The sequence below is a fragment of the Xenopus laevis genome, chromosome 2L (assembly GCF_017654675.1).
Source record: "Xenopus laevis strain J_2021 chromosome 2L, Xenopus_laevis_v10.1, whole genome shotgun sequence".
Classification (NCBI taxonomy): Eukaryota; Metazoa; Chordata; class Amphibia; order Anura; family Pipidae; genus Xenopus; species Xenopus laevis.
In genome coordinates, this window is record NC_054373.1 from 167,317,515 (window position 1) to 167,340,788 (window position 23,274).

The window sequence follows — 23,274 nt, forward strand, 5'->3', positions numbered from 1 at the left end:
GTTTTGCTTCCCATAAGGATTAATTATATCTTAGTAAGGATAATAAAGTAATTATTTCCAAAAAATTTGGATAGATTTAATCTATGGGAGAAGTTATTGATGAATGGAATTTCATTTAAATACAGTGTTTATGTCTTTCTGTCCTGTGGTTCTGACTGTGATTAAAACAGATTATTAGACCTGGTGCAGACCTGACTCCTGTTACATTCGGTTTCCAACATACTTTCAGAGTCAGGCGTGCTGAGAATGTAAACTGTCAGACAGATACTGCTTTCAGATTTTTTTAATAAATGTTTATTGGAAAATTGCTGAGAATTACATTTTTCTGTACACAAAAAATGGTGGGCTCCTTTAATTATAATGAGACATTAACAGGGCTAGAGTTTAGTGACAGGTTCTTCAAAATTAAGGAGGACCCCAACAGCCATTTATCTAAATCAAAGCAAATATTTATACCGCATCAAATGCTCTCTGCTCAGTTGTATTTTCCTTCATATATATTTTATGGGTATACATAAGGGTCCGCTGGGGCAGCAGCTCTTTTTAATTTTGAAAATAATCCTTATTTTCATACAAAAACACTGTCAGTGGGGCTCATTTATCAACACTGGGCAAATTTGCCCATGGGCAGTAACCTATAGCAACCAATCAGTGATTAGCTTTTTGAAGCCAGCTACAAGTAGAACAATGAATGCAGCAATTTGATTTGTTGCCATGGGTTACTGCTCATGGGCAAATTTGCCCAGTATTGATAAATGACCCCCCAGTGAGTTTTGGCCTGGAATAAAGTTACACATATATGAAAACCGTAAATGTTTGGGATCCGTTATCCGGAAACCCGTTATCCAGAAAGCTCCAAATTACGGAAAGGCGGTCTCCCATAGACGCCATTATATTCAAATAATTCAAATTTTTTAAAATTCAAATCTTTAATAATGATTTCTTTTTTCTCTGTAATAAAAAAAAAGTAGCTTGTACTTGATCCCAACTAAGATATAATTAATCCTTTATTGGAGGCAAAACCAGCCTATTGGGTTTATTTAATATTTACATGATTTTCTAGTAGACTTAATTTATGAAGATCCACCCTGGCTCAAAGCCAGGGTGTGCTTTTAAAGGGTAATTGGTGGTTTTGGGCACTTCTTATTGGCTGAAATATGTTAATTAAATGGGTTGTGCATCTTTGCATATATAGTATGATATAGAGAGTGATATTCGTAGACAATTTGCAATTGGTTTTCACTTTTTATTATTTGTGGTTTTTGAATTATTTATCTTTTTATTCAGTGGCCCTCTAGTTTGCAATTTCAGCAATCTGGTTGCTAGGGTCCAAATGACCATTGCTTTGCATAAGACTATCGAATATGAATAGGAGAGGACCTGAATAAAAAGATGAGTAATAAATGTATTGATTCTTGAGGAGGTTTCTTAGGATGGAATATTTACTCTTACTTGCCCAGTCATTCCATCTGCTCCTCGCAGTAGAGGGAAAGCACCCCAAGTGTGTCCCTTGCTGCCTTGTGTTGTGCTCAAAGAGATCCTAAACCTCTAATTACAGTTATTTTAAAGATTAAGTTGTGTTTTTTTCTTTCAAGGTTATCTTTTTGTTAAAAATCTAATTTTTTTTTTTGTTTTTTTTAAACTCATTTTAATATACACTGACCCTGGAAATAGCTAAAATCCGAAAATACACCATCAAAAACCTGTCGAGGTCCTGAAGAAGTCAATGACAGAGATCCCTTGGACCATTTGAAGATGTTAATAGCCTTCATCATGTTTGAACTTTGATTAATAACCCCCCTTAAATGCCATTCCACAGGACAGCTTTCCTATGGAATGGACACATGGAGTGTATTGTCTTGCTTGCCTGTTCCTTTCAAAACTCTCCAGCTTCCAGAACCCAACACAATATTCTCTGATCAAGACCAATCCTGTTAAGTGACAACTTCTCTGGAGTTTACATCTTCCATTGGTGAGACATTCATTGCAAAACACCTGATCCATTCATCACTTGCTCACAAATAATATGTACAGGTATGGGACCTGTTATCCAGAATACTGAGGACCTGGGGGGTTCTGGATAATGGATCTTTCCATAATTGGGGTCTCCATACCTTAAATCTACTAAAAAAAAATGTATTTAAACAATGACTAAACCTAATTGGATTGGTTTGCCTCCAATAAGGCTTAATAATATTTTAAACGGGATCAAGTACCAGATGCTGTTTTATTATTACAGAGTAAAAGAAAATCATTTATAAATATTAGAATTCTTTAATTAAAATGGAGTCGATTGGAGATGGCTTTCTCATATATAACAGTGCTCCTCATTGTTATGGATAATAAGTAGTATTTAGGAGCACTATATAAATAGCTTCAAGTGGCTTTATTAAAATATTCACAAAATCCTCCACATCTACGCTTTTTGGTTCCCCTGACGATGGTTCAAGAAGAACCATCTCCAATGGACTCCATTTTAATTAAATAATTCTAATATTTTTAAAGGATTTTCTTTTACTCTGTGGTAATAATAAAACAGCATCTGGTACTTGATCCCAATTAAAATATTATTAAGCCTTATTGGAGGCAAAACAATCCAATTAGGTTTAATCAATGTTTAAAAAAATTTTTTAGTACATTTAATAAATGGAGACCCAAATAATGGAAAGATCCCTTATCCGGAACCCCCCAGGTCCCAAGCATTCCTGATAACAGGTCCCATACATGTACATATTATTTGTGAGCAAGTGATGAACGGATCAGGTGATTTGCAATGAACGTAAACTCCAGAGAAGTTGTCACTTAAAGGAAAACTATACCCCCAAAATGAATACTTAAGCAACAGACAGTTTACATCATATTAAGTGGCATATTAAAGAATCTTACCAAACTGGTCAATACATTTAAGTAAATCTTGCCTTTTTACATCTCTTGCCTTGAACCACCATTTTGTGATGGTCTCTGTGCTGCCTCAGAGATCACAGGACCAGAAATACTACAACTCTAACTGTAACAGGAAGAAGTGTGGAAGCAAAAGACACAACTCTGTCTGTTAATTGGCTCATGTGACCTTACATGTATGGTTTGTTTGGTATGTTTGTGTGCACCATGAATCGTACGATCCTAGGGGGCCGCCCTTATTTTTTAAAATGGCAATTTTCTATTTATGATTACCCAATGGCACATACTACTAGAAAAGTATATTATTATAAAAATGGTTTATTTACATGAAGCAGGGTTTTACATATGAGCTGTTTTATGCAATATCTTTTTATAGAGACCCACCTTTAACAGGATTGGTCTGATCAGAGAATATTGTGTTGGGTTCTGGAAGCTGGAGTGTTTTATAAAGGAACAGCAAGAATATATATATATATATATATATATATATATATATATATATATATATAAATAATCTCCTTAAAGAAGAAAAGGACTAAAGACAATGAAAAGTTCAGTTATTGTAAATCGGCTGTTACCCCAGCCTTTCTCAAAGTTTTGTGTGTGTATATATATATATATATATATATATATATATATATATATATATATATATATATATATTTCTGAATGAGTGAAGTACACAAAAATATACAAGGGTGAAACACATTTACCTTATGACATTTTGTCATGAGACATTTGGTCTGGACAAAGTTCCTCTATCAAGGTGTTTTCAACTGTGCTCCAACTTGTTTTTGTGTGTGTTAATCGTTTGAAGTACTTCTAAGCATTTTTGTTTCACGGGTCATAAAAACGAGCCCTTCTCTTTAGTGTGGAAATGTAGCTCACTTTATGGCGGTGTGTTATGAAAATGATTAAATGATTACCCATAGGTATGTCTCCAGAAGGCATATACAAGCACAAGAAACAACTCTTTCATTTTTCTGAAGTCTTATTTCTTTGATTTGTGGTTTTTGGGCACTGGTTATTTCCTTTGGCTAAATCCCTGTACGTTTTGCATCCTGTTTCCTCCTAGTTGTCCCCTTTTGATATCATGTAATTATTACATTAATGATTGATATGAACCTGGTGAGATGGCGGTGGCAATGAATACAATTAAAATTTGTTTTATTTTCTTTTTGAATGCACTTATATTTATATTCTGCTATTAATGGAGACTAACAAGTGTGTGACATAGTTCAGTGTCATAATCAGCATGTTCATATATTTTATTAATATGAAAGGCAGTGTTTTGGTCCAGGGTCAATGCACCGGCATCATAAAGTTGGGGGGGGGGGGCAGAAGAGATTAGCCTAAAGGCGGCACAAATGGTACATTTGGCCCTGGATAAATCTGTGTTTCTATTCTTCCATTCTACCTTTGTACTTATGCAACTTAAATGAATCATTTACAAGGTTCCACTGCCATCTAACTGACAACATAAAAACAATGCAGTAGCAGTGATTAGACCTTGGTCCATTTCCAGACTAATATTATTGTATCATATGTAGAACAACTGTGTCATTAAATCGTTTCAGCATTTGCTTTCTATGAAAATATTACAGGCCTGGGATCCCTTCTACAGAAAGTCGTTATCCAGAAAGCTCAGACTTACAAGAAGTCCATCTCCCATAGAGTCCATTTAAAGCAAATCATGAAAATGTTTAAAAAGGATTTCCTTTTTTTCTATAATAATAAAAGATCCTTTTTTGTGAAAAATTCTCCGGTCCAAAGCATTCTAGATAATAGATCTTATACCTTTATGTAAAAAGTTTGGAAGAACCTGAATGTTAAATCAAACTATTCTGGCAATTGTGCACCAACTTGCATGCAGGCCAAATTTGCTTTTGGAAAAAAAATATCAAATTTTCACTAATATTTCTGACTTTTTCATACCCTTTTTTTCGTCATTTTTACCCGAAAACTCCAAAAACTTCAGTGTATTGCCTGAAACCTAGCGCACATTAAAAAAATCATTGGGCCTTCTCCCATTGACTTATATGCAACCTCGACAGGTCTGAGATGCCGGATTTTCAGATTCAGACTTTTCCATCCTCTGGGTTTAATAAAGTCTGAAAAATTAGTGATTTTTTAAAAAAGTCAGATTTTATAAAAAGAAATCACAAATTTTTCATGATTTTTGCATTCTGAGTTTGGTAAATACCCCCCAGAAAGTGCACCACATAGAGTAGCAAAATAGGTTGCCTCATTTACTGTCCTTTAATCCTGATTTCCTTTCCACCGACATAATGTGGAGGCTTTGAGCAGCATGAACATTATTGCAACTGCCACCCAGCTCAGGTGCAGCTCCATGCTCACCCCCCTAGATACAGTTTAAGGATACTGCTATATCCTACAATGTTTATGTATTCATTTTTGATGAACTTGTGTTTTCTCCTGTGTTCCTTTTGCTCCTGAAGTACTTTTTAACCTTTTTTTTTTTAGATGGGGTCAGTGACCCCCAATTTGAAAGCTGGAAAGAGTCAGAAGAAGGCAAATAATTAAAAAATGATATTTATAAAAAAAATTAAATGAAGGCCAATTGAAAAGTTTCTTCTAATTAGCGAATCTGTAGCAAATGAAAATTTAACTTCAAGGTGAACCACCCCTTTTAAAATGCACATATGTTGGTATCTTTTTACCCATGAGACAGCACAGTTAATTGTGCCACTGCAATCAGTAACAAAGTTTTGTGGCAGATATGATACTGTGAGAGCAAAAAACATCGCTAGTTAGTAAATTATGTCCCAATAGGTTTAACTTGTGGCTGCAAAGAACTGTTCTGGCGACACATGGCCATACGCTTCCTTAGGGTAGAACTACACGAGCGCTTTTACCTGTGATATCATGCTTTCCAACGCGCTGAGATGAATTGCAGGTGTCACATCAGATGTGCTGAATCTAAGGTAAGTAATATGAATGTTGGACGTTGACACCCCACAACTGTCGGATGAAGACGCAACATGCAGGGTTCGCATGTGACAGTCGTGTCGGATGCACGCATCGACAATGTCTGACATTCCTATTTTTCATCGCAGAACGTCAGAACGGATGCTATCACTGGTAAAAGCGCTTGTGTAGTGCTACCCTAAAACGAATTGTGATTTAAGTGGCGTGACAATTAAAGGAAGCCTTTACTTACCATGGGGCAAGGCAATCGATCTCTAAGATTTGTACCAACATGTTGTATCTTGTCCCTGTACCAAAATATGCACAACAGGCAAAGTGGCTCAAAGAGTTTGAATAGACCAAAGCTAATTGGTACAGGTATGGGACCTTCTATCTGGAAACCCATTATCCAGAAAGCTCTGAATTACGGGAAGGTCATCTCCCATAGTTCCATTTTATCCAAATAATCCAATTTTTAATGATGATTTCTTTTTTCTTTGTAATAATTAAACAGTACCTTGTAATTAATCCTTATTGGAGTCTATTGGATCTATTTAATGTTTACATGATTTTCTAGTAGACTTAAGGTGTGAAGATTGAAATTACATTATGTAGGAAACCCCAGGTCCCGAGCATTCTGGATAACAGGTCCCATACTTGTGCTTGGGGTATGGCATATAAACAAGTGCAATTCTGCTCCCAGTTCCGCACCTAGAATTAGTGAATCCTAAAATATGTATCCCCAAGTAAGCTTGACCTTCTATTATTCTGAACTAATATTTACGAAACCTTGAATTTATCTGGTCAGGCTTTTTGGGTCAAAAATTCACTTTTTTTCATGGAAAAAAAAACTTTTTTGAGATGTATTATACCCTGATGCTGCAAAATGCCAGAATCTCAAAAAAAACATCTTAGACCTGTCAAGGTCCTGTATAAGTCAATGGGAGAGGCATCTATCGCAAATTGAAGTTTAGTTTATCTGAAAATCCTAAAATCAGGCGCTTTGGGGAAAAAAAGTCCAAATAAAATTGGGACGATTCAGGTTTTCAATAGATTTTATCAGGTTTTTTATTAATAAATAAGGTCAAATCTGGGATGGGAGTTTGATCGTGGTTTTTTAATTAATATAATGAGATAAATTAGAATTTTAGTAAATAATCCCCAAAGTGTTTAAAGCCCAAATAACCTCACGAGCGTCCACTAACAGGTGTGTTTCTCACGATAGGGCTTGCTAATGAAGCCAGATATTCTATCTCAATTAGTTACATTTGTTTTGCAGTGTTGACAGCTGTAGAATTTTTGTAGGGCCGATAAAGTTGCAGAAAAATAATATACAGGGCAGAGAATGTGAGTATGGTCACGAGAGAGGCCAAACATCAAGCGTGCTGGAAATAATCACACAATGAACAAGGCTGAGGGTTTTATCATGGTCATTTAATAGGAAGAATTTTCTACTAATTATTTGGCAATTGAGAGTCAAGAATTCCCTTTCATCCTCACAGACGTCCTGGTTAAACATGTTGTGTTGTTCCATGGAAACTGTTTAATACTAATAACTGCGTGGAAACTGTAGATGTTATCAGGTGAAAAACAAAATGCTGATTTACTCCATACAGAGGCTTTTTCTTCCCATTAATCTGGGGAGTAGTAACTGTGGCATCTGCTCTTCTACAGCCTTTGCCCTGTTTTATTTCCACAACAACTATTATTTTTTCTAGAGAGATAATGGGCTGTCACCTGGGTATTTTTTTTAATCTCTAGTCTGATTGCATGCCGTAATGTCTTTATTATATTTACATATTTCTCATGAAAGACATTTTTCACATGCTTTTTTTTTCACATTCAACTGTAAAAAGTCTTTTTAATTACCTATAAATAGATGCAGTTCCACATAAATGTATTTATGTTTTACAGAGTTCAAGAATTATCCTGGCGGGAGTATTTAACTCTGCACCTTAACATTTAAAGGGGTGGTTCACCTTTAGGTTCACTTTTAGTATGTTATAGAATGGCCAATTCTAAGCAACTTTTTAATTGGTCTTCATTATATATTTTTTTTATATAGTTTTTGAATTATTTGCCTTCTTCTTCTGACTCTTTACAGCTTTCAAATAGGGATCACTGACCCCATCCAAAAAAACAAATGCTCTGTAAGGCTTCAAATGTATTGTTATTGCTACTTTTAATTACTCATCTTTCTATTCAGTCCTCTCCTATTCATATTTCAGTCCTTATTCAAATCAATGCATGGTTTTTAGGGTAATTTGGACTCTAGTTATCAGGTTGCTGAAATTGCAATGTAGAGAGCTGCTGATTAAAGTGGACCTGTCACAGGGACACTAAAATCTGTGTAATAAAAGTTATTTTCAAATTAAACATCAAATCCAATTTCTATTTTTTATTAAAGCATTCATAGCTGTTGTAAGCTCATTTAAAAATCTCAGCTGTCAATCAAATATTGTCGGTCCCTCCTCTATGCCTTAGGCATAGAGGCGGGGCAGACAATTACTTTAATTTTCCATTCAGCACTTCTTAGATGTCACTGCTCTCCCCACATTGCCTTGTTCTCTTCACCATTCAATTGTGTAACCAGGACATGGGGTTGGACATCAGGTCCCCCATTCTGGTGCACAAACAAGATTCAGAGATGATACAAGGCTTGTCTTAATAACAGTGTCCACAAAATGGCTCCTGCCTGCTTGCTATAATTATGAATTCCCAGACTGAAGAAAACAAGATTCAAATAATTTTTATAGTGTAATTAAAGTTAATTTTGCTTGACTAATGTGATAAAATAGGATTTTGAATATTTTTTTTGGGTGATGGGTCCCCTTTAAAAGCCAAAATAACTCAAAACCCATAAAAAATGAAAACCAATTGCAAATTGGCTCAGAATATCGCTCTCTATATCATACTAAAGGTTAACTCAAAGCCCTTTTAAGTTTTCCCTCTCTATTCCGGCCTCTCCTCTTCATATTCCATCCGTTGATTCAAATCAATGCATAGTTGCTAGGGTAATTTGGACCCTAGCTACCAGATTGCTGAAACTGCAAACTGGAGAGCTGCTAATTAAAAACCTAAATAACTCAAAAACCATAATAAAATTAAAACCAATAGCAAATTGTCACAGGATACCACTCACTCTCTATATCATACTAAAAGCTAACAACCCCTTTAACTTGTGTTTTCATTTTTAAATTTTTCATTGTGTTTATTTTTATTTTTTTCCTTTTGCGCCGGAAAGAATTCCTTTACTATTTTTGCTTAGGCTAGTATAAGGGCTTGGTATAACACAACAGGAGGATTACGTTACCATTAAGGATTTACATGGATCTTCTGCCTTGCTAGAGAGCTTTTTAGCACCTAGGACCCAAAGACTGTTTATATAAGTAAAGGATTTCACAAGAGAAACAAAAGATACATGTCTATAGCCATTGATGTAATGTTCATTTGCACCTGGTTTGCCTTTGGCTGAAAGACTGAGTGGTGGCTAAATAAAACTCATGTTTGGTTCTATAGTTCATTTAATTAAGGACTTATCTGTACTTTTCTCCCTTAATGCTTCTTTTGTCAGGAAGGCGTTTTTGTTCTTGGTTAATCTGATCTTTTCACTGAATGTTGTATGTATTTCAAGAAGCTTTTCCGTTGTTGACTCATTACCTTTGGGCTTAATCAGAATAAACAGCTTTATAACATTTTCCTTCTTGCACCGCCTTTATTTTTTTAATTTAGCTATGAATTCCTCCAATGCCGAGTTCCGTGGTGGTATTCCCTGTTTTTATTTCAGAGAGATTTTTATATTCTTTGCACAGATCCCATTTTTGTGGCCACACCTCCCTAAGTACCATGTTCATTTTACAAAATTTGTCAGGTTATGAAAGTTTGAATATATTTCTGTGGTTTTTTTCCAGTTATTATAGTTTTGCTAATGAAGGTGAATTGCCCTTTAAGCTGTGAGTCTAACGTCTCCCAAGAGACCTATTATCTTATATTGTTACAATTACTTATTTGCTTAACTCCAAGTTGTCACAAAAGTATCTTATGTGCAGTTGTGGCTGTTCTGGGCTCTCTGCCAAAAGCCAATTAAGTTAGAAACATTGTTTCTTTTTCTGCCTGTTCAGTGCAGAGAAAATCGGGACTTTCCAGTACAAACAAGGGACTGCGGGTTGAGCTGTCAAAAGAGGAACTGTCCCTCTAAAGGCTACTCCTTTAATGGGATACTGGTTCATGTCAACATTCTAAAACTATACAAAATAAAATAACAGAGGAACTTCAGTTTTACAAGCACTGGTTTTAAAGGGGTGGTTCACCTTGAAGTTAACTTTTAGTATGTTATAGAATGTCCAATTCTAAGAAATATTTCATTTGGTCCTCATTTTTTTTATAGTTTTTTTTTAATTTGCCTCTCCTGGCTCTTTGCAGCTTCCAAATGGGGGGTCGCTGACTCCATCTAAAAACAAATGCTCTGTAAGACTACAAATGTATTGTTTATTACCCCACTTTCTATCCAGGCCTCTCCTATTCATATTCCAGTCTCTTATTCAAATCAATGCATGGTTGCAAGGGTAATTTGGACCCTCGCTACCAAGATGGATATGATGATAAGAAGGTCAAATGAAAAAGCAATGATTTAGCAATTTATTGTCTCATTACCAGCAGGTTATTGGGGAATTAAACTGTTCAACCTCAATATTTACTTAATGTAAAGTATTGCCTGCTTCTCTTCAAACCAACAACGGAGCATACACGTAGATTTTACAGTGCACTTTAGACATTCCTCCCAACTGTCCCGTTTTTAGTGGGACAGTCCCTCTTTTGACAGCTCAACCCGCAGTCCCTTGTTTGTACTGGAAAGTCCTGTTTTTCTCTGCACTGAACAACCAGAAAAAGAAACAAAGTTTCTAATTTAATTGGCTTTTGGCAGAGAGCCCAGAACAGCCACAGCTGCAGATAAGATACTTTTTGTAACAATTTCGAGATAAGCAAATAAGTAAGTGTAACAATATAAGAGAACAGGTCTCTTAGGAGAAATTAGACTCACAGCTTAAAGGACAATTCACCTTCATTAGCAAAACTGTTATAACTGGGAAAAAAACTGAAATATGTTCAAACTTTCATAACCTGACAAATTTTGCAGACTTAATCCACATTTCGCGCATTTTTTTTTAAATACAGGTATATAACCTATTATCCAGAATGCTCGGGGCCTGGGGTTTTCGAGAACAGGGTTCTTTGGATCCCCATAGTAAAAAAAATAATCTAAACATTAAACCCAATAGCATTGTTTTGCCTCCCATAAGGATTAATTATATCTTAGTTGGGATCAAGTACAAGCTACTGTTTTATTATTACAGAGAAAAATTAAAAATTGTAATTATTTGATTAAAATAGAGACTATGGGAAATGACCTTTAGCTAATTCAGAACTTTTTGGATAACAGGTTTCCGGATAATGGATCTTATTCCTGTACAAGGATTATTATTATTAATTTGAGAGGGGGACACAGTTTTGGGACAATATACCAGAGCCAAGGTTTCTTTATACAGATATGTATTGTCTGGGAGTGAATGAACACAAGTCTGCCCTTGAAATGCTATCAGCATGAAATCAACCATCACATCCGGGATTTTCCTGAAGTGACTTAGTAGAAAGTTGCATAGCACGTGAGGAAGTGTCGGTGGAGATGCTTGATAACTTATCCAGCACAAATCAGTAGACACTGATAAGCTCCGGTGGTGAATGATGGGTCTACAGCTCTGATTATCAGATAAGTGGATAAGCTTCAGTGCAGACAGCCTTTACCAGCATCTGTGTTTTGTTGGGCCAACACAATCTAGCATGCCTCTCAGATTTTATTCTGGGTTATAGAGATTCTGTTGGAGATATGTTGGAAAATATGATAAACAGATTAAAGCAATGATCCATGTATAGTCGTATGCAGGTATCCAGAATTCTTAGGACCTGGGGTTTTCCGGATAATGGATCTTTGGATCTTCGTACCTTAAAGGGATACTATCATGGGAAAACATGTTTTTTTCAAAAATGCATCAGTTAATAGTTCAGCTCCAACAGAATTCTGTACTGAAATCCATTTCTCAAAAGGTCAAACAGATTTATTTATATTTAATTTTGAAATCTGGCATAGGGCTAGACATATTGTCAGTTTCTCAGCTGCCCCTAGTCATGTGACTTGTGCTATGATAAACCAGTCACTCTTTACTGCTGTACGGTTGGAGTGATATCACCCCCTCCCTTTCCCCACCAGCAGCCTAACAACAAAACAATCAAAAGGTAACTAGAAAACTCCCTAACAAGATAACAGCTGCTTGGTAGATCTAAGAACAGCACTCAATAGTAAAATCCAGGTCCAACTGCGACACCTTTAGTTATATTGAGTAGGAGAAACAACAGCCTGCCAGAAAGCAGTTCCATCCTAAAGTGCTGGCTCTTTCTGAAAACACATGACCAGGCAAAATTACCTGAGATGGTGCCTACACACCAACATTACAACTAAAACAAAAATACACTTGCTGGTTCAGGAATTACATTTTATAATGTTGAGTGAATTATTTGCAATGTAAAAAGTGTAATTTAGAAATAAAAACTACACAATAAAAATCATGACCGAATGAATCCCTTTAAGTCTGTTAACAAATCATTTATATATTAAATAAACCCAATAGGCTTTTGTTGCTTCCAGTAGTGATAAATTAGATCTTAATTTGTATCAAATACAAGGTACGATTTTGTTACAGAGAAAAAGGAAATCATTTTTAAAAACCTGGATTATTTGGATAAAAAAAGAGTCTATGGGAGATGGCCATCCCATAAATTGGTGCTTTATGGATAATGGGTTTCTGGATAATGGGTTTCTGGATAATGGGTCCCATACCTGTATCAGGCTACTCACATTGAACAGGTTGTGGTAGCTAAAAAGAAATCTGGTTGGTGCCCTTATAGCCTAGTTTGGTCATTCACACGTATGGCTAAACTGATGATTTATCTAGTTTGTGGTTTGGAGTTAAGAAATGATGCCCTTTAAAAAAAAATAATAATAATGAAAAAAAAAGGTTGTTAGGTTTTTAAAACTAAGTAATGCCAGTTTAAAATGTTCACATGCAAATTGTGTATGAACAGGAGAATACAGTTCATGGATATACAAAAACAAACTGCATGAACTTTTGATGTCCTTTCTATATAACTTATTGTTTTCATCTCAATACGGTATGAAAACTAAAGACAACCCTAGATTTAAAGGGGTTGTTCACCCTTGAGATAACTTGTAGTATGATGTAGAAAAGTATATTCTGAGCCAATTTGCCATTGTTTTTTTTTATTATTATTATTTGTGGTTTTTGAGTTGTTCAGCTTTTTATTCAGCAGCTCTCTAATTTGCAATTTCAGCAATCTGGTTGCTAGGGTTCAAATTACCCTAACAACTATGCATTGATTTGAATTAGAGACTGGAATATGTATAGGAGGGGGTCTGAATAGAAAGATCGGTAATAAAAAGCAGTAGTAACAATACATTTGTAGCCTTACAGAACATTTGTTTTTAGATGGGGTCAGTGACCCCCATTTGAAAGCTGCAAAGAATCCAAAAAAAAGGCAAATAATTATAAAAAAAAATCAATAATGAAGCCCAATTGAAACCTTGCTTAAAATTGACAATTCTATAACATACTAAAAGTTAAATTGAAGGTGAACCACCCTTTAAGTAACTGTATTGTAAATACATAACTGTATCCTGTAGTCCTTGTAACAATTTCATTTAAAGGAGAACTGAGTCTTAATTATAGAAGTAGGGTAGCAATTTTGTACAATATTTTTTGGCCTTCTGTACCAGCCCAAGGCAACCGCAGCCCTTTAGCAGTAAAGATCTGTGGCTCTAAAGATGCCCCAGTAGCTCCCCATCTTCTTTTCTGCTGATTCACTGCACATGCTCTGTGCTGCTGTCACTTACTGAGCTTCGGGACCCACTCACAATACTAAGGGGCAGATTTATAGAGGTTTGAATTGCAAATTCAAATAAAAATTTTTGATTTGGAATTTTGTTCAAACTCAGAAATTCGAGATGGGCATAATCCAAACTCAAATTCGAATTCGAGATTTATCATACCTTAAAACTTGAATTCGACACCTAAAACCTGCCGAGTTCACATAGAGGTCCAGTGACCCATTTGAAGATGTTAATAGCCTTCCTGACATTCAAGTGTATTTCGGACACAAAACTCAATTCGAGTTTAGTGGCATTCGATTCGAATTTGCGGTTCGGCAATATTCGTTAGAGTTTCAGACATTTGAGTGTTTTCTTAAATAACCTCCCATTCAATTTGTAAGTATATTTGAATTTATTAGAGTTAAAATTCACATGAATTCGAAATTTGACCTTTGATAAATCTGCCCATAAATATGTAGAATCTAAATGTCACAATATAAGGCGGAGGCTGATTAGAAAATAGTTATTGGTACATGGCTGCTCAGGAACCAGCACAAATAGCATCAGAATTTAATAATCAGCCCTGTAGCATCAGCTTATATTACAGACCAACCTCATTTTCTGCTGGATAATTAGTGACGACCCCTAAGTTTAGCTTCTCACCAGCTGCTCAGAGCCCATTGAGCATGTGAGTGTCACAGACACTCCTAACAAAATCCCAAGATGGAAGACTCCTGTGACAACTTTGAAGGTCTTGATCATTACTACTATAGAGATTTTGAAGCTTTAGGCTGGTTCAATAAATTCAATATTGGCATTTCTAGCCATATTCATTTTTAGGGTTTAATTCTTCTTTAAAAAAACTGTACTGTGATGTCTCAGACTGTTGAGTTGCGTCCCTGGGGTTCTGTTGGTATGTTCTGGCTTTGGTAGGCCACAGATCTGGTGTCATTAGCTCACTAATGTTTATTGCAAAGTTGGTGTAGCTGCTTGCGAGAAGCTGGAACGTCTAAGGGAAGCGCGTCCAGCAGTAAACACTTTTACCCTTGTGAATTCTTTGCAGAATTCGCTGTCTAGTCCTCTGATTTTGTGAGAGTCTCGTTAACATGTTTTTCTCACTCTATAAAAGAAATACATGTTAGAAAGGACAAAACAATTTCAAACATTTGTTTTAACAAGTTATAGGACCTTTAACATTTATACCTATGACCATAATGCTATGCCCTTGCCCGTAAGAACATCTTGCTTTAGACTTTTTCTGCTTAAAGGACAAGGAAAGTTTAAACAAAGAAGTAGCTATAAATGTTGTATATTATGTTTTGGGCTTCTGTACCAGCCCAAGGCAACCACAGCCCTTTAGCAGTAAAGATCTGTGTCTCCAAAGATGCCCCAGTAGCTTCCCATCTTCTTTTCTGCTGATTCACTGCACATGCTCTGTGCTGCTGTCACTTACTGAGCTTAGGGACCCACTCACAATATACAGCACACATAGAATAGAAATGTCACAATATAAGGCTGATCAGTAATTAATACAGATAATTACTACATGACAGCACAGAAACCAGTGCAATTAGCATCAGAATTTAATAATCAGCCCTGTAGCATCAGCTTATATTACAGGCCAACCTCATTTTCTGCTTGATAATTAGTGACGAGCCCTAAGCTTAGCTTCTCAACAGCTGCTCAGAGCCCACTGAGCATGTGAGTGTCACAGACACTTTCCAAGATGGTGACCCCCTGTGACAAATTTGAAGTCCTGGATCATTGCTGCTATTGACAAGCTGAAACTTTAGGCTGGTGCAATACGATCAGTATATAAAGCATGGCAGTTTTAGCCATATTCATTTTTTGGGTTTAGTTCTCCTTTAAACCCTGAAACACAGTGGATTGAGATTTAGGATTAACAAAACTCTCGCATTAGTTGAAATAGTTTGTTATTTTTAACACCAGAGTTCAGCCTATTCTATGCTGTCAATAAGAGACCCTCGGGTGAGCTTTGGCCATAGACACAACGATCCAATTGTACGAATCGTTCTTTTACTACTTTATTTGATTCGAATAATAAGACTTTGATCTGAATGGTTAGTGGAGGGTCGGGAGATGGGGAAAAGTCCAATTGTACGTTGATTCGTACGATCGGATCTTTGCGTCTATGGCCAGCTTTAGTCTCTAAATTTAGTCATTGAGATTCATGTTACGTAGTAGTTGTGCACTTTGCATCTGAATGGATTGAAAGGGATTTAAAAAAAAAAAAAAAAATCGTTTAAAATGTATTAACAGTACTCCTCTGAGCACTTTTGCAATGTACAGTATACACAGTACATTTTCTATTTGAAGTGGTTTCTGGGACCTGTTATGCAGAATACTTGTGACCTGGGGTTTTCAATATAATGGATCTTTTCATAATTTGAATCTCCATACCATAAGTCTCTTAACAATAATTGAAACATTAAATAAACCCAATAGGCTGGTTTTGCCTCCAATAAGGATTAATTCTATTTTAGTTGGGATTAAGTACAGTGTACTGTTTTTATTATTACAGAGAAAAAAAATTTGAATTATTTCATTATAATGGAGTCTATATAAGACAGCCATCCCATAATTTAGAGCTTTCTGGATAATGGGTTTATCCAGCTCCCCAGCGTTCTGGTGCAGGCGCGCATGTGGGTGGGCACTAGGACCGTGTGGCCTCGGGGCGCCTGCCCACTAAATCCGGTACTGGGGAAAAGGAAGAGGGAGAGAGTAGCTAACGGAGCATGCTCAAGCCCTAGCCCTGGAGGTTTATGCTGAAAACAGTAAGTCTGGTACTGAAGCCCTTTCTGATGAAGCTTACTTAATTTTAGCATTTCCTTCTCCTTTAAGTGCTTAGTTTTTAGTGTCAACATGATCTTGCAAATTAAGCGAAGCATACATTAATGAACATTTTGGCTGAAATGTGTGGCTGAAACTATACTAAATGTTCTGTGTTTTGTTGCAGAAAGAAGATGCCAATGATGAGGCAAAAGAAAACCAGTCAATTAGAAAGCAGCGCTTCATGCAGTTTGCATCACTGAAGTATGAAGGAGATTACTACATGACCCCAAGGGACTTCCTCTTCTCTGTCATGTTTGAGCAGATGGAACGTAAGTCACATTCTTAGGTCAAGGTTTTTCGGTGGAGGACTCCTTTAATCACTACCTCATCGATAATAGAAACCGTTACTGTCACACTAACAAATGACTATTATAGGTAACGCTCATTTTGATTTTTAATTTGAAAACTTGCATAATAAAATAATTCAATAACAAGCACCCATTTGTCTGTTCACAACTAGTAAACCAATGGCACACGTTAATAACTAATAACATTTGTTATTTGATGTGACCTTGCCAGCTGTCATACTGGGAAAGAATGTATTAGATAATCAAGCGGTTAGCTCATCTAGGATAACCGTGCAGGAGCCATCGACGGCAGTATCTACTGTATGTGTTTTTCCAACACAAGTTTGTGGATATAAATCACCAAATAATGTGCAGTTGTTACCCACTAATGTATGTAAGCCACTATTTGCAAATAAGCAATGTATTATTTTTGCAAATGAGTCTTTACATTAATTATGAATCTTCACATCCTTTAGAGTAATGTTACACTGCGTATTGCAAAAAACACAAATATAGCTTTAATCATTGCAATTTAGTAATCCATGCAAGTTTTCATACCTTGGCCTAACTTTATTGCAGGTGCAATAATAGGCTGCCATAAACAAGGCAGAATAAAATTGGCCGTTATCCTTATTTATAAATACATGGAAACCCCATTCCTCGAGGCAAAGTTTTGTATCACTGCACACTGTGTAGCTCTGCGATATTTTATTGTACAGGTATAGGATCCCTTATCTGGAAACCCGATATCCAGAAAGCTCCGTGTTACGGAATGGCTGTCTCCCATAGACTCCATTTTATCCAAATAATCCAAATTTTTAAAAATGAGTTCCTTTTTCTCTGTAATAATAAAACAGTGGCTTGTACTCGATCCAAACTACAATATAATTAATCCTTATTGGAGGCAAAACCAGCCTATTGGGTTTATTTAATGTTTAAATGAATTTCTAGTAGACTTAAGGCATGAAGACCCAAATTACGGAAAGATCCGTTATCCGGAAAACCCCAGCTACCGAGCATTCTGGATAACAGGTCCCATACCTGTATTTGGATAACCTGTTCCACATTTTTTCTTTCTTTATATTTGTTTTACTTTTTATTTTATTTTGTTTTCCCTTCTGTTATGATTAAAGAGTTAAAATAAATAAATACATGGAAACACAAAAAGAAAGTAAAACCTAGAGCAGCAACCCACAACCCGTGGCTCCCAAGCAACATGTTATCCACCAACCCATGGAATTTGCTCCCAGAGGCCTCGAAGCAGATGCTCATTTTTGAATTCCAGACTTGGAGACAAGTTCTGGTTGTATAAAAACCAGGTGTACTACCAAACAGAGTCTCCTGTAGGCTGCCAGTCCACATAGGGGCTACCAAATAGCCAATCACAGTCCTTATTTGGCAACCCAGGGACTTTTCTCATGATTTGTTGCTCCCCAACTCTTTACATTTGAATGTGTCTCACAGGTAAAAAAGCTTAGGCACCCCTGACCTATAGGTTTAATATGATCCCCTTAAGTATGCAATGAGTAGAAAATGTAGCTATGTTTTAAGCAGGCAGTAGATCTAGAAAACACATCCATTTTTTAATGGGGCATAATGAAATCTTTTGCTCAGGGTCTATTTGTCCAGCATTTAACATACAATAATCTATATCCGGGAAAGGCAATGTTGCTGTTCTATTATCACACAATTAATTTCTTACTCATAGGTATCTCAGAAATCTTATATGTTGGAAATGAAAGAAAATTAGCAATGTAAACAAAAAGCTGCAATCCCCAGTCTTAATGCCCTCTAATATGAACATGTCTGTTGACACTTTTTGGCTTAAACTGGGCCATGTTGTTTATTTTTCATCTGAATAAGAGTTCACAGTTTCTCTCCACAATTTCTGCTTTACATAATGCAATGCAATCCTGGCCAGCCTCTCTGATGCAGATGAGCAATACCAATTACTAGGGTTACCACTGCCTATTTCTGCTTAAATAACAAATAGTATTTTGCCCTTACTGCCCCCTTGAGTGTTTTTTTTTTTTTATATGTCTGCATATTCGTAGGTTAAAAAACGGAAAACTGGCATAAATATTTTGCTTTGCTTATCCCTTTAGTGTGCTTATTTGTAAAATCTCAACAACAAAAAAATGTGCGAACTGTTCCTCATTCTTTAAATATTGGTTTAGTTATTTGTTCTTTAACGTTTAGTTACATAGTTACTTGGGGTGAGAAAAGATGTGAGTCTATAATGTTCAACCTTTGCCAGACCTTTATGTTGAGCCAGAGCAAGCCAAACAAAAAACCCTTATGACAAGTTCAAGTTTTTTTTTCTTTTTTAAATTCCCATTGATTTAGTGAGATGCCGCCCTTGATGAGAACCAAACCATTTTTTAAAGCCAGTAGACAATTTGTTGCTCGAACAGTGTTACATTTGATAGAAGTGCCATCTTAATTTTGATTGCTTACATCTTCACTGCACAAAAAATGTTGTAAAGAACAGCCTGTTCTGTTAACATCAGCTCCCCCTCCATTCCACCCAAATCCAGTCTCTGCTTAAAGTACGTGTGGGATCTATCATCCAGAAAGTTCTCCTTCCTAACAGGCTCAAACAGACTATAAGCATTGAGTATGTGCATAATCCATGATCCACAACCCCATTAAAGGAGATGGAAAGCTACCAAAGTAGTTTATTGCCAATAGATTAGCCACAACACTGCAAGCTAGAACACCATTTTTATTCTTTAGAATGCTTTACCATACCTGAGTAAACAGCTCTAGACACTCGTTTGTTTAGGATAGAAGCTGCCATATTAGCTTGCTGTGACATCACTTCCTGCCTAAGTCTCTCCCTGCTCACTCATAGCTCTGGTGCTCAGATTACAGCAGGGAGGGGAGGAGCGAGAGGGAGAGAGAAGCAAACCGAGCATGCTCAAGCCCTGCCCTGGAGGTTTAAGCTGAAAACAGGAAGTCTGATACAGAAGCCCATGAGGACACAATAGAAGGAAAGAAATGTGGTGTTTCTTTAGACAGAGGACTCAGAGCAGCATTACTTTGAGGGTTTACTGGTGTATTTATATAGACCTTTCTGACTTAATTTTAGCCTTTCCTTCTCCTTTAAGTTGCATAGCATGACTGTGTGCTTAATGGATACTTGAGGCTATAGAATATATTGAGTTTTTAATTCTTTGCATCCCCCTGCCACTTTCAAATGAAGGGGGGGGGGGTAAAAAGTTATTGCTCTGTAATGCTACAATTTTATGATTACTTTTTATTACATATCTTTCCAACTCCCTCTCCTATTCAACTTTTAGGCTCTCATTCAAATCATTGGTTGCTAGGGGTAAAGCCTTACCAAAATTTCCAACAACCTCAATTTGAAAATTAGGAAAATAGTAAAGTACAATGAATGTGAAACTGATCTGGCCAGTTTAACTAGAAACACACAAAAGAGAATGGGCATTGATCAATCATCTCTCTTTTGTATGCTCTTTTTGTGATGACTCGTCTATGTGATAGCGTCAAGATTTACAATGGTAATCACCAACACCAAACTTTCAGTAGTGGGAGATCTAATCAAAATTGCCAAAATGACTGTATACCTGGGTTTGGAGTGGGGTGGTGGTAGCTAAAGAGCATGCCATGAATCCTAACAATATTAAACAATTCTTACAACGTCTCTCGTAGTTATATTGATGACATTTTCTGGTAATGAAGCCACCCTCTCAGCTCTGACATTCACGGGTATTTCCTCTGTGTCCTAAAAATGACCCTGATTCGGCCAAGATTTTTATCCATTTTCTGGAGTTACAAGATAGTCTTAAAGTGTATCTGTCACCCAAACATAATAGGCTGTATAATAAAAGTCCGTTTCAAATTAAATATGAAATCCAATTTCTTTTTTTAATAAAGCGTTCATAGCTGTTGAAAACTCAATATCAGCTGCCAATCAAATATTGCCTGCCCCTCCTCTATGCCTTATGCATAGAGGCGGGACTAACAATTACTTTCACTTTCCATTCAGCACTTCCTAGGTGTCACTGCTATCCCTACATTCCCCCCAGTTCTTTTAACCATTTAATTGTATAGCCAGTGCATAGGGATGGACATAAGGCCCCCATTCTGGTGCACAAACAAGATTCTGAGATGATGCAAGGCTTTCCTTAAAGGGATCCTGTCATCGGAAAACATGTTTTTTTTCAAACACATCAGTTAATAGTGCTATTCCAGCAGAATTCTGCACTGAAATCCATTTCTCAAAAGAGCAAACAGATTTATTTATATTCAATTTTGAAATCTGACATGGGGCTAGACATTTTGTCAATTTCCCAGCTGCCCCTGGTCATGTGACTTGTGCGTGCACTTTAGGAGAGAAATGCTTTCTGGCAGGCTGCTGTTTTTCCTTCTTAATGTAACTGAATGTGTCTCAGTGGGACATGGGTTTTTACTATTGAGTACTGTTCTTAGATCTACCAGGCAGCTGTTATTTTGTGTTAGGGAGCTGTTATCTGGTTACCTACCCATTGTTCTTTTGTTTGGCTGCTGGGGGGGGGAAGCTTGCAGTACAGCAGTAAAAAGTGGTTGAAGTTTATCAGAGCACAAGTCACATGACTTGGGGCAGCTGGAAAATTGACAATATGTCTAGCCCCATGTCAAAATTGAATATAAAAAAAATCAGTTTGCTCTTTTGAGAAACGGATTTCAGTGCAGAATTTTGTTGGAGCAGCACTATTAACTGATTCATTTTGAGAAAAGATTTTTTCTCATGACAGTATCCCTTTAATAAGTGTCCACAAAATGGCTCCTGCCTGCTTGCTTTAATTATGAGTTCCCAGACTGATGGAAACAAGATTCAAATAATTTATACAGTGTAATTAAAGCTCATTTTGCTTGACTAACATGATAAAATAGGATTTGGAATAATTTTTTTGGGTGACAGGTCCCCTTTAATTCAACCTTTTAACATGTTTTAACTGGAGGCTAATCATTTCCCTAGGCTAAACCAGTGCAGTTTCATCAATGTTTTTTTGTTCTGTTTTGGTTAAAGAGACAAGGAAATCTTCTTTAATACAGAAACACATTTGTAGGGGACCATTTTCATTTCTTTGCACTTTTAGTTCATTGTAATTAAATGGGAGATATAATTTCAGTATGTGAGTATGAGTGTGTGTGTCAGTGCTGTTAACTCACAGATGGCACAAAGGCTTTTCTGCCTGGTAGATAACAGAGAGAGCGCTTGTAGATTCCTGAAATGCTATTAATAATATGGCGCTGTGCTATATCTCCCCATAGACCTAGATCTAAACACACTGATGTTTAGAACATTTCAGGAATTCGCAAGTGCCTTGAAGTTTATGAGCAGATTTGACATTTTGGAACTGGATAGACCCTTGATGGGAATAGTAGACTAGTGTGAAATGGAGAGCTATGTTTAAACTGGATTATTTATGCCGATTCCCCATAGTCAAGAGATCTGAGGAGTTCTTCCAGCAAACTCCCCTGTTCCCTTCTCCTTTCCATTAGTGTCTCTCTGTGCCTTATACCATTGTCGTTGATAGGTTAGGGAGTAACTCGTTGGCCACAGGCTGTTTTTCATGTCTCTTTGGAGTCATCTGCTGAGCTCTGTTCTATGTGTTTAGCTTGCTAACCTTTAATTCATGAACTATATGCATCTGTTGCCAGATCTGCTGATGAATTTGATGCGTTTTATTTGTATGACCATTGTACGGATACAATGGTAGCAAATGCTACATAATGCTCTCTGATTAAAATGCCTTCTCATAATTTAAAGGGTTTTATTCACTTTGGCTCATTCACGCCTAACTTTATTGTCTGCAATCTTTGGTGGACATTTCTTTATCACCACAAATGAATGCATGACCACAAGGCATTGGAAAATAAAGACAAGAGCCCATTAAGAAAGACCTACATTGCACCTTTTCATCTGTTTTTAAAGGGGAACTATATAAAAAATGTACTATAAATGGCATCATGCTGAAATAAGACATATTTTCTAAATATAATCAATAAAAAAATCTGAATCAATCGTGTTAATTTTTACTATCGCCCTCTCGGCATCTGCCTCTCTGCATTCTCTCTTCATCTAACGGTCAACGAAGAGCTGACACCCAACTCCTCCTGCATGAAGACAGAATGAAGAGGATTCTCAGAGAGGGATAGTGAAGATAAACTTTTAATTACTGAATTTTCAATTGATTATATTTAGAAAGTTTTTTTTTATTTCAGTATGATGAAGCCTATATTAAGTTTCTTATGCTTCAAATTTTTCTGGTTGAGTTTTTAAGGGGGGAAAATCGAAATTTTTAGAGAGAAAAAAAACTAAAATCTCCAAGTCAAAGTCATGTAAAAGTCAATGGT

The 23,274-nt window shown here is 36.4% G+C and overlaps 1 protein-coding gene across 1 annotated transcript in view; it reads left to right on the top strand.

The window, feature by feature from the left end:
* The window catches only part of micu2.L (mitochondrial calcium uptake 2 L homeolog), a 204,302-nt gene that overhangs the window by 81,473 nt on the left and 99,555 nt on the right, over positions 1–23,274 (top strand). The window contains exon 2 of the mRNA XM_018247734.2: positions 16,746–16,890. Coding sequence (XP_018103223.1) covers positions 16,746–16,890 — 145 coding nt within the window. The remainder of the gene's footprint in view (positions 1–16,745; positions 16,891–23,274) is intronic.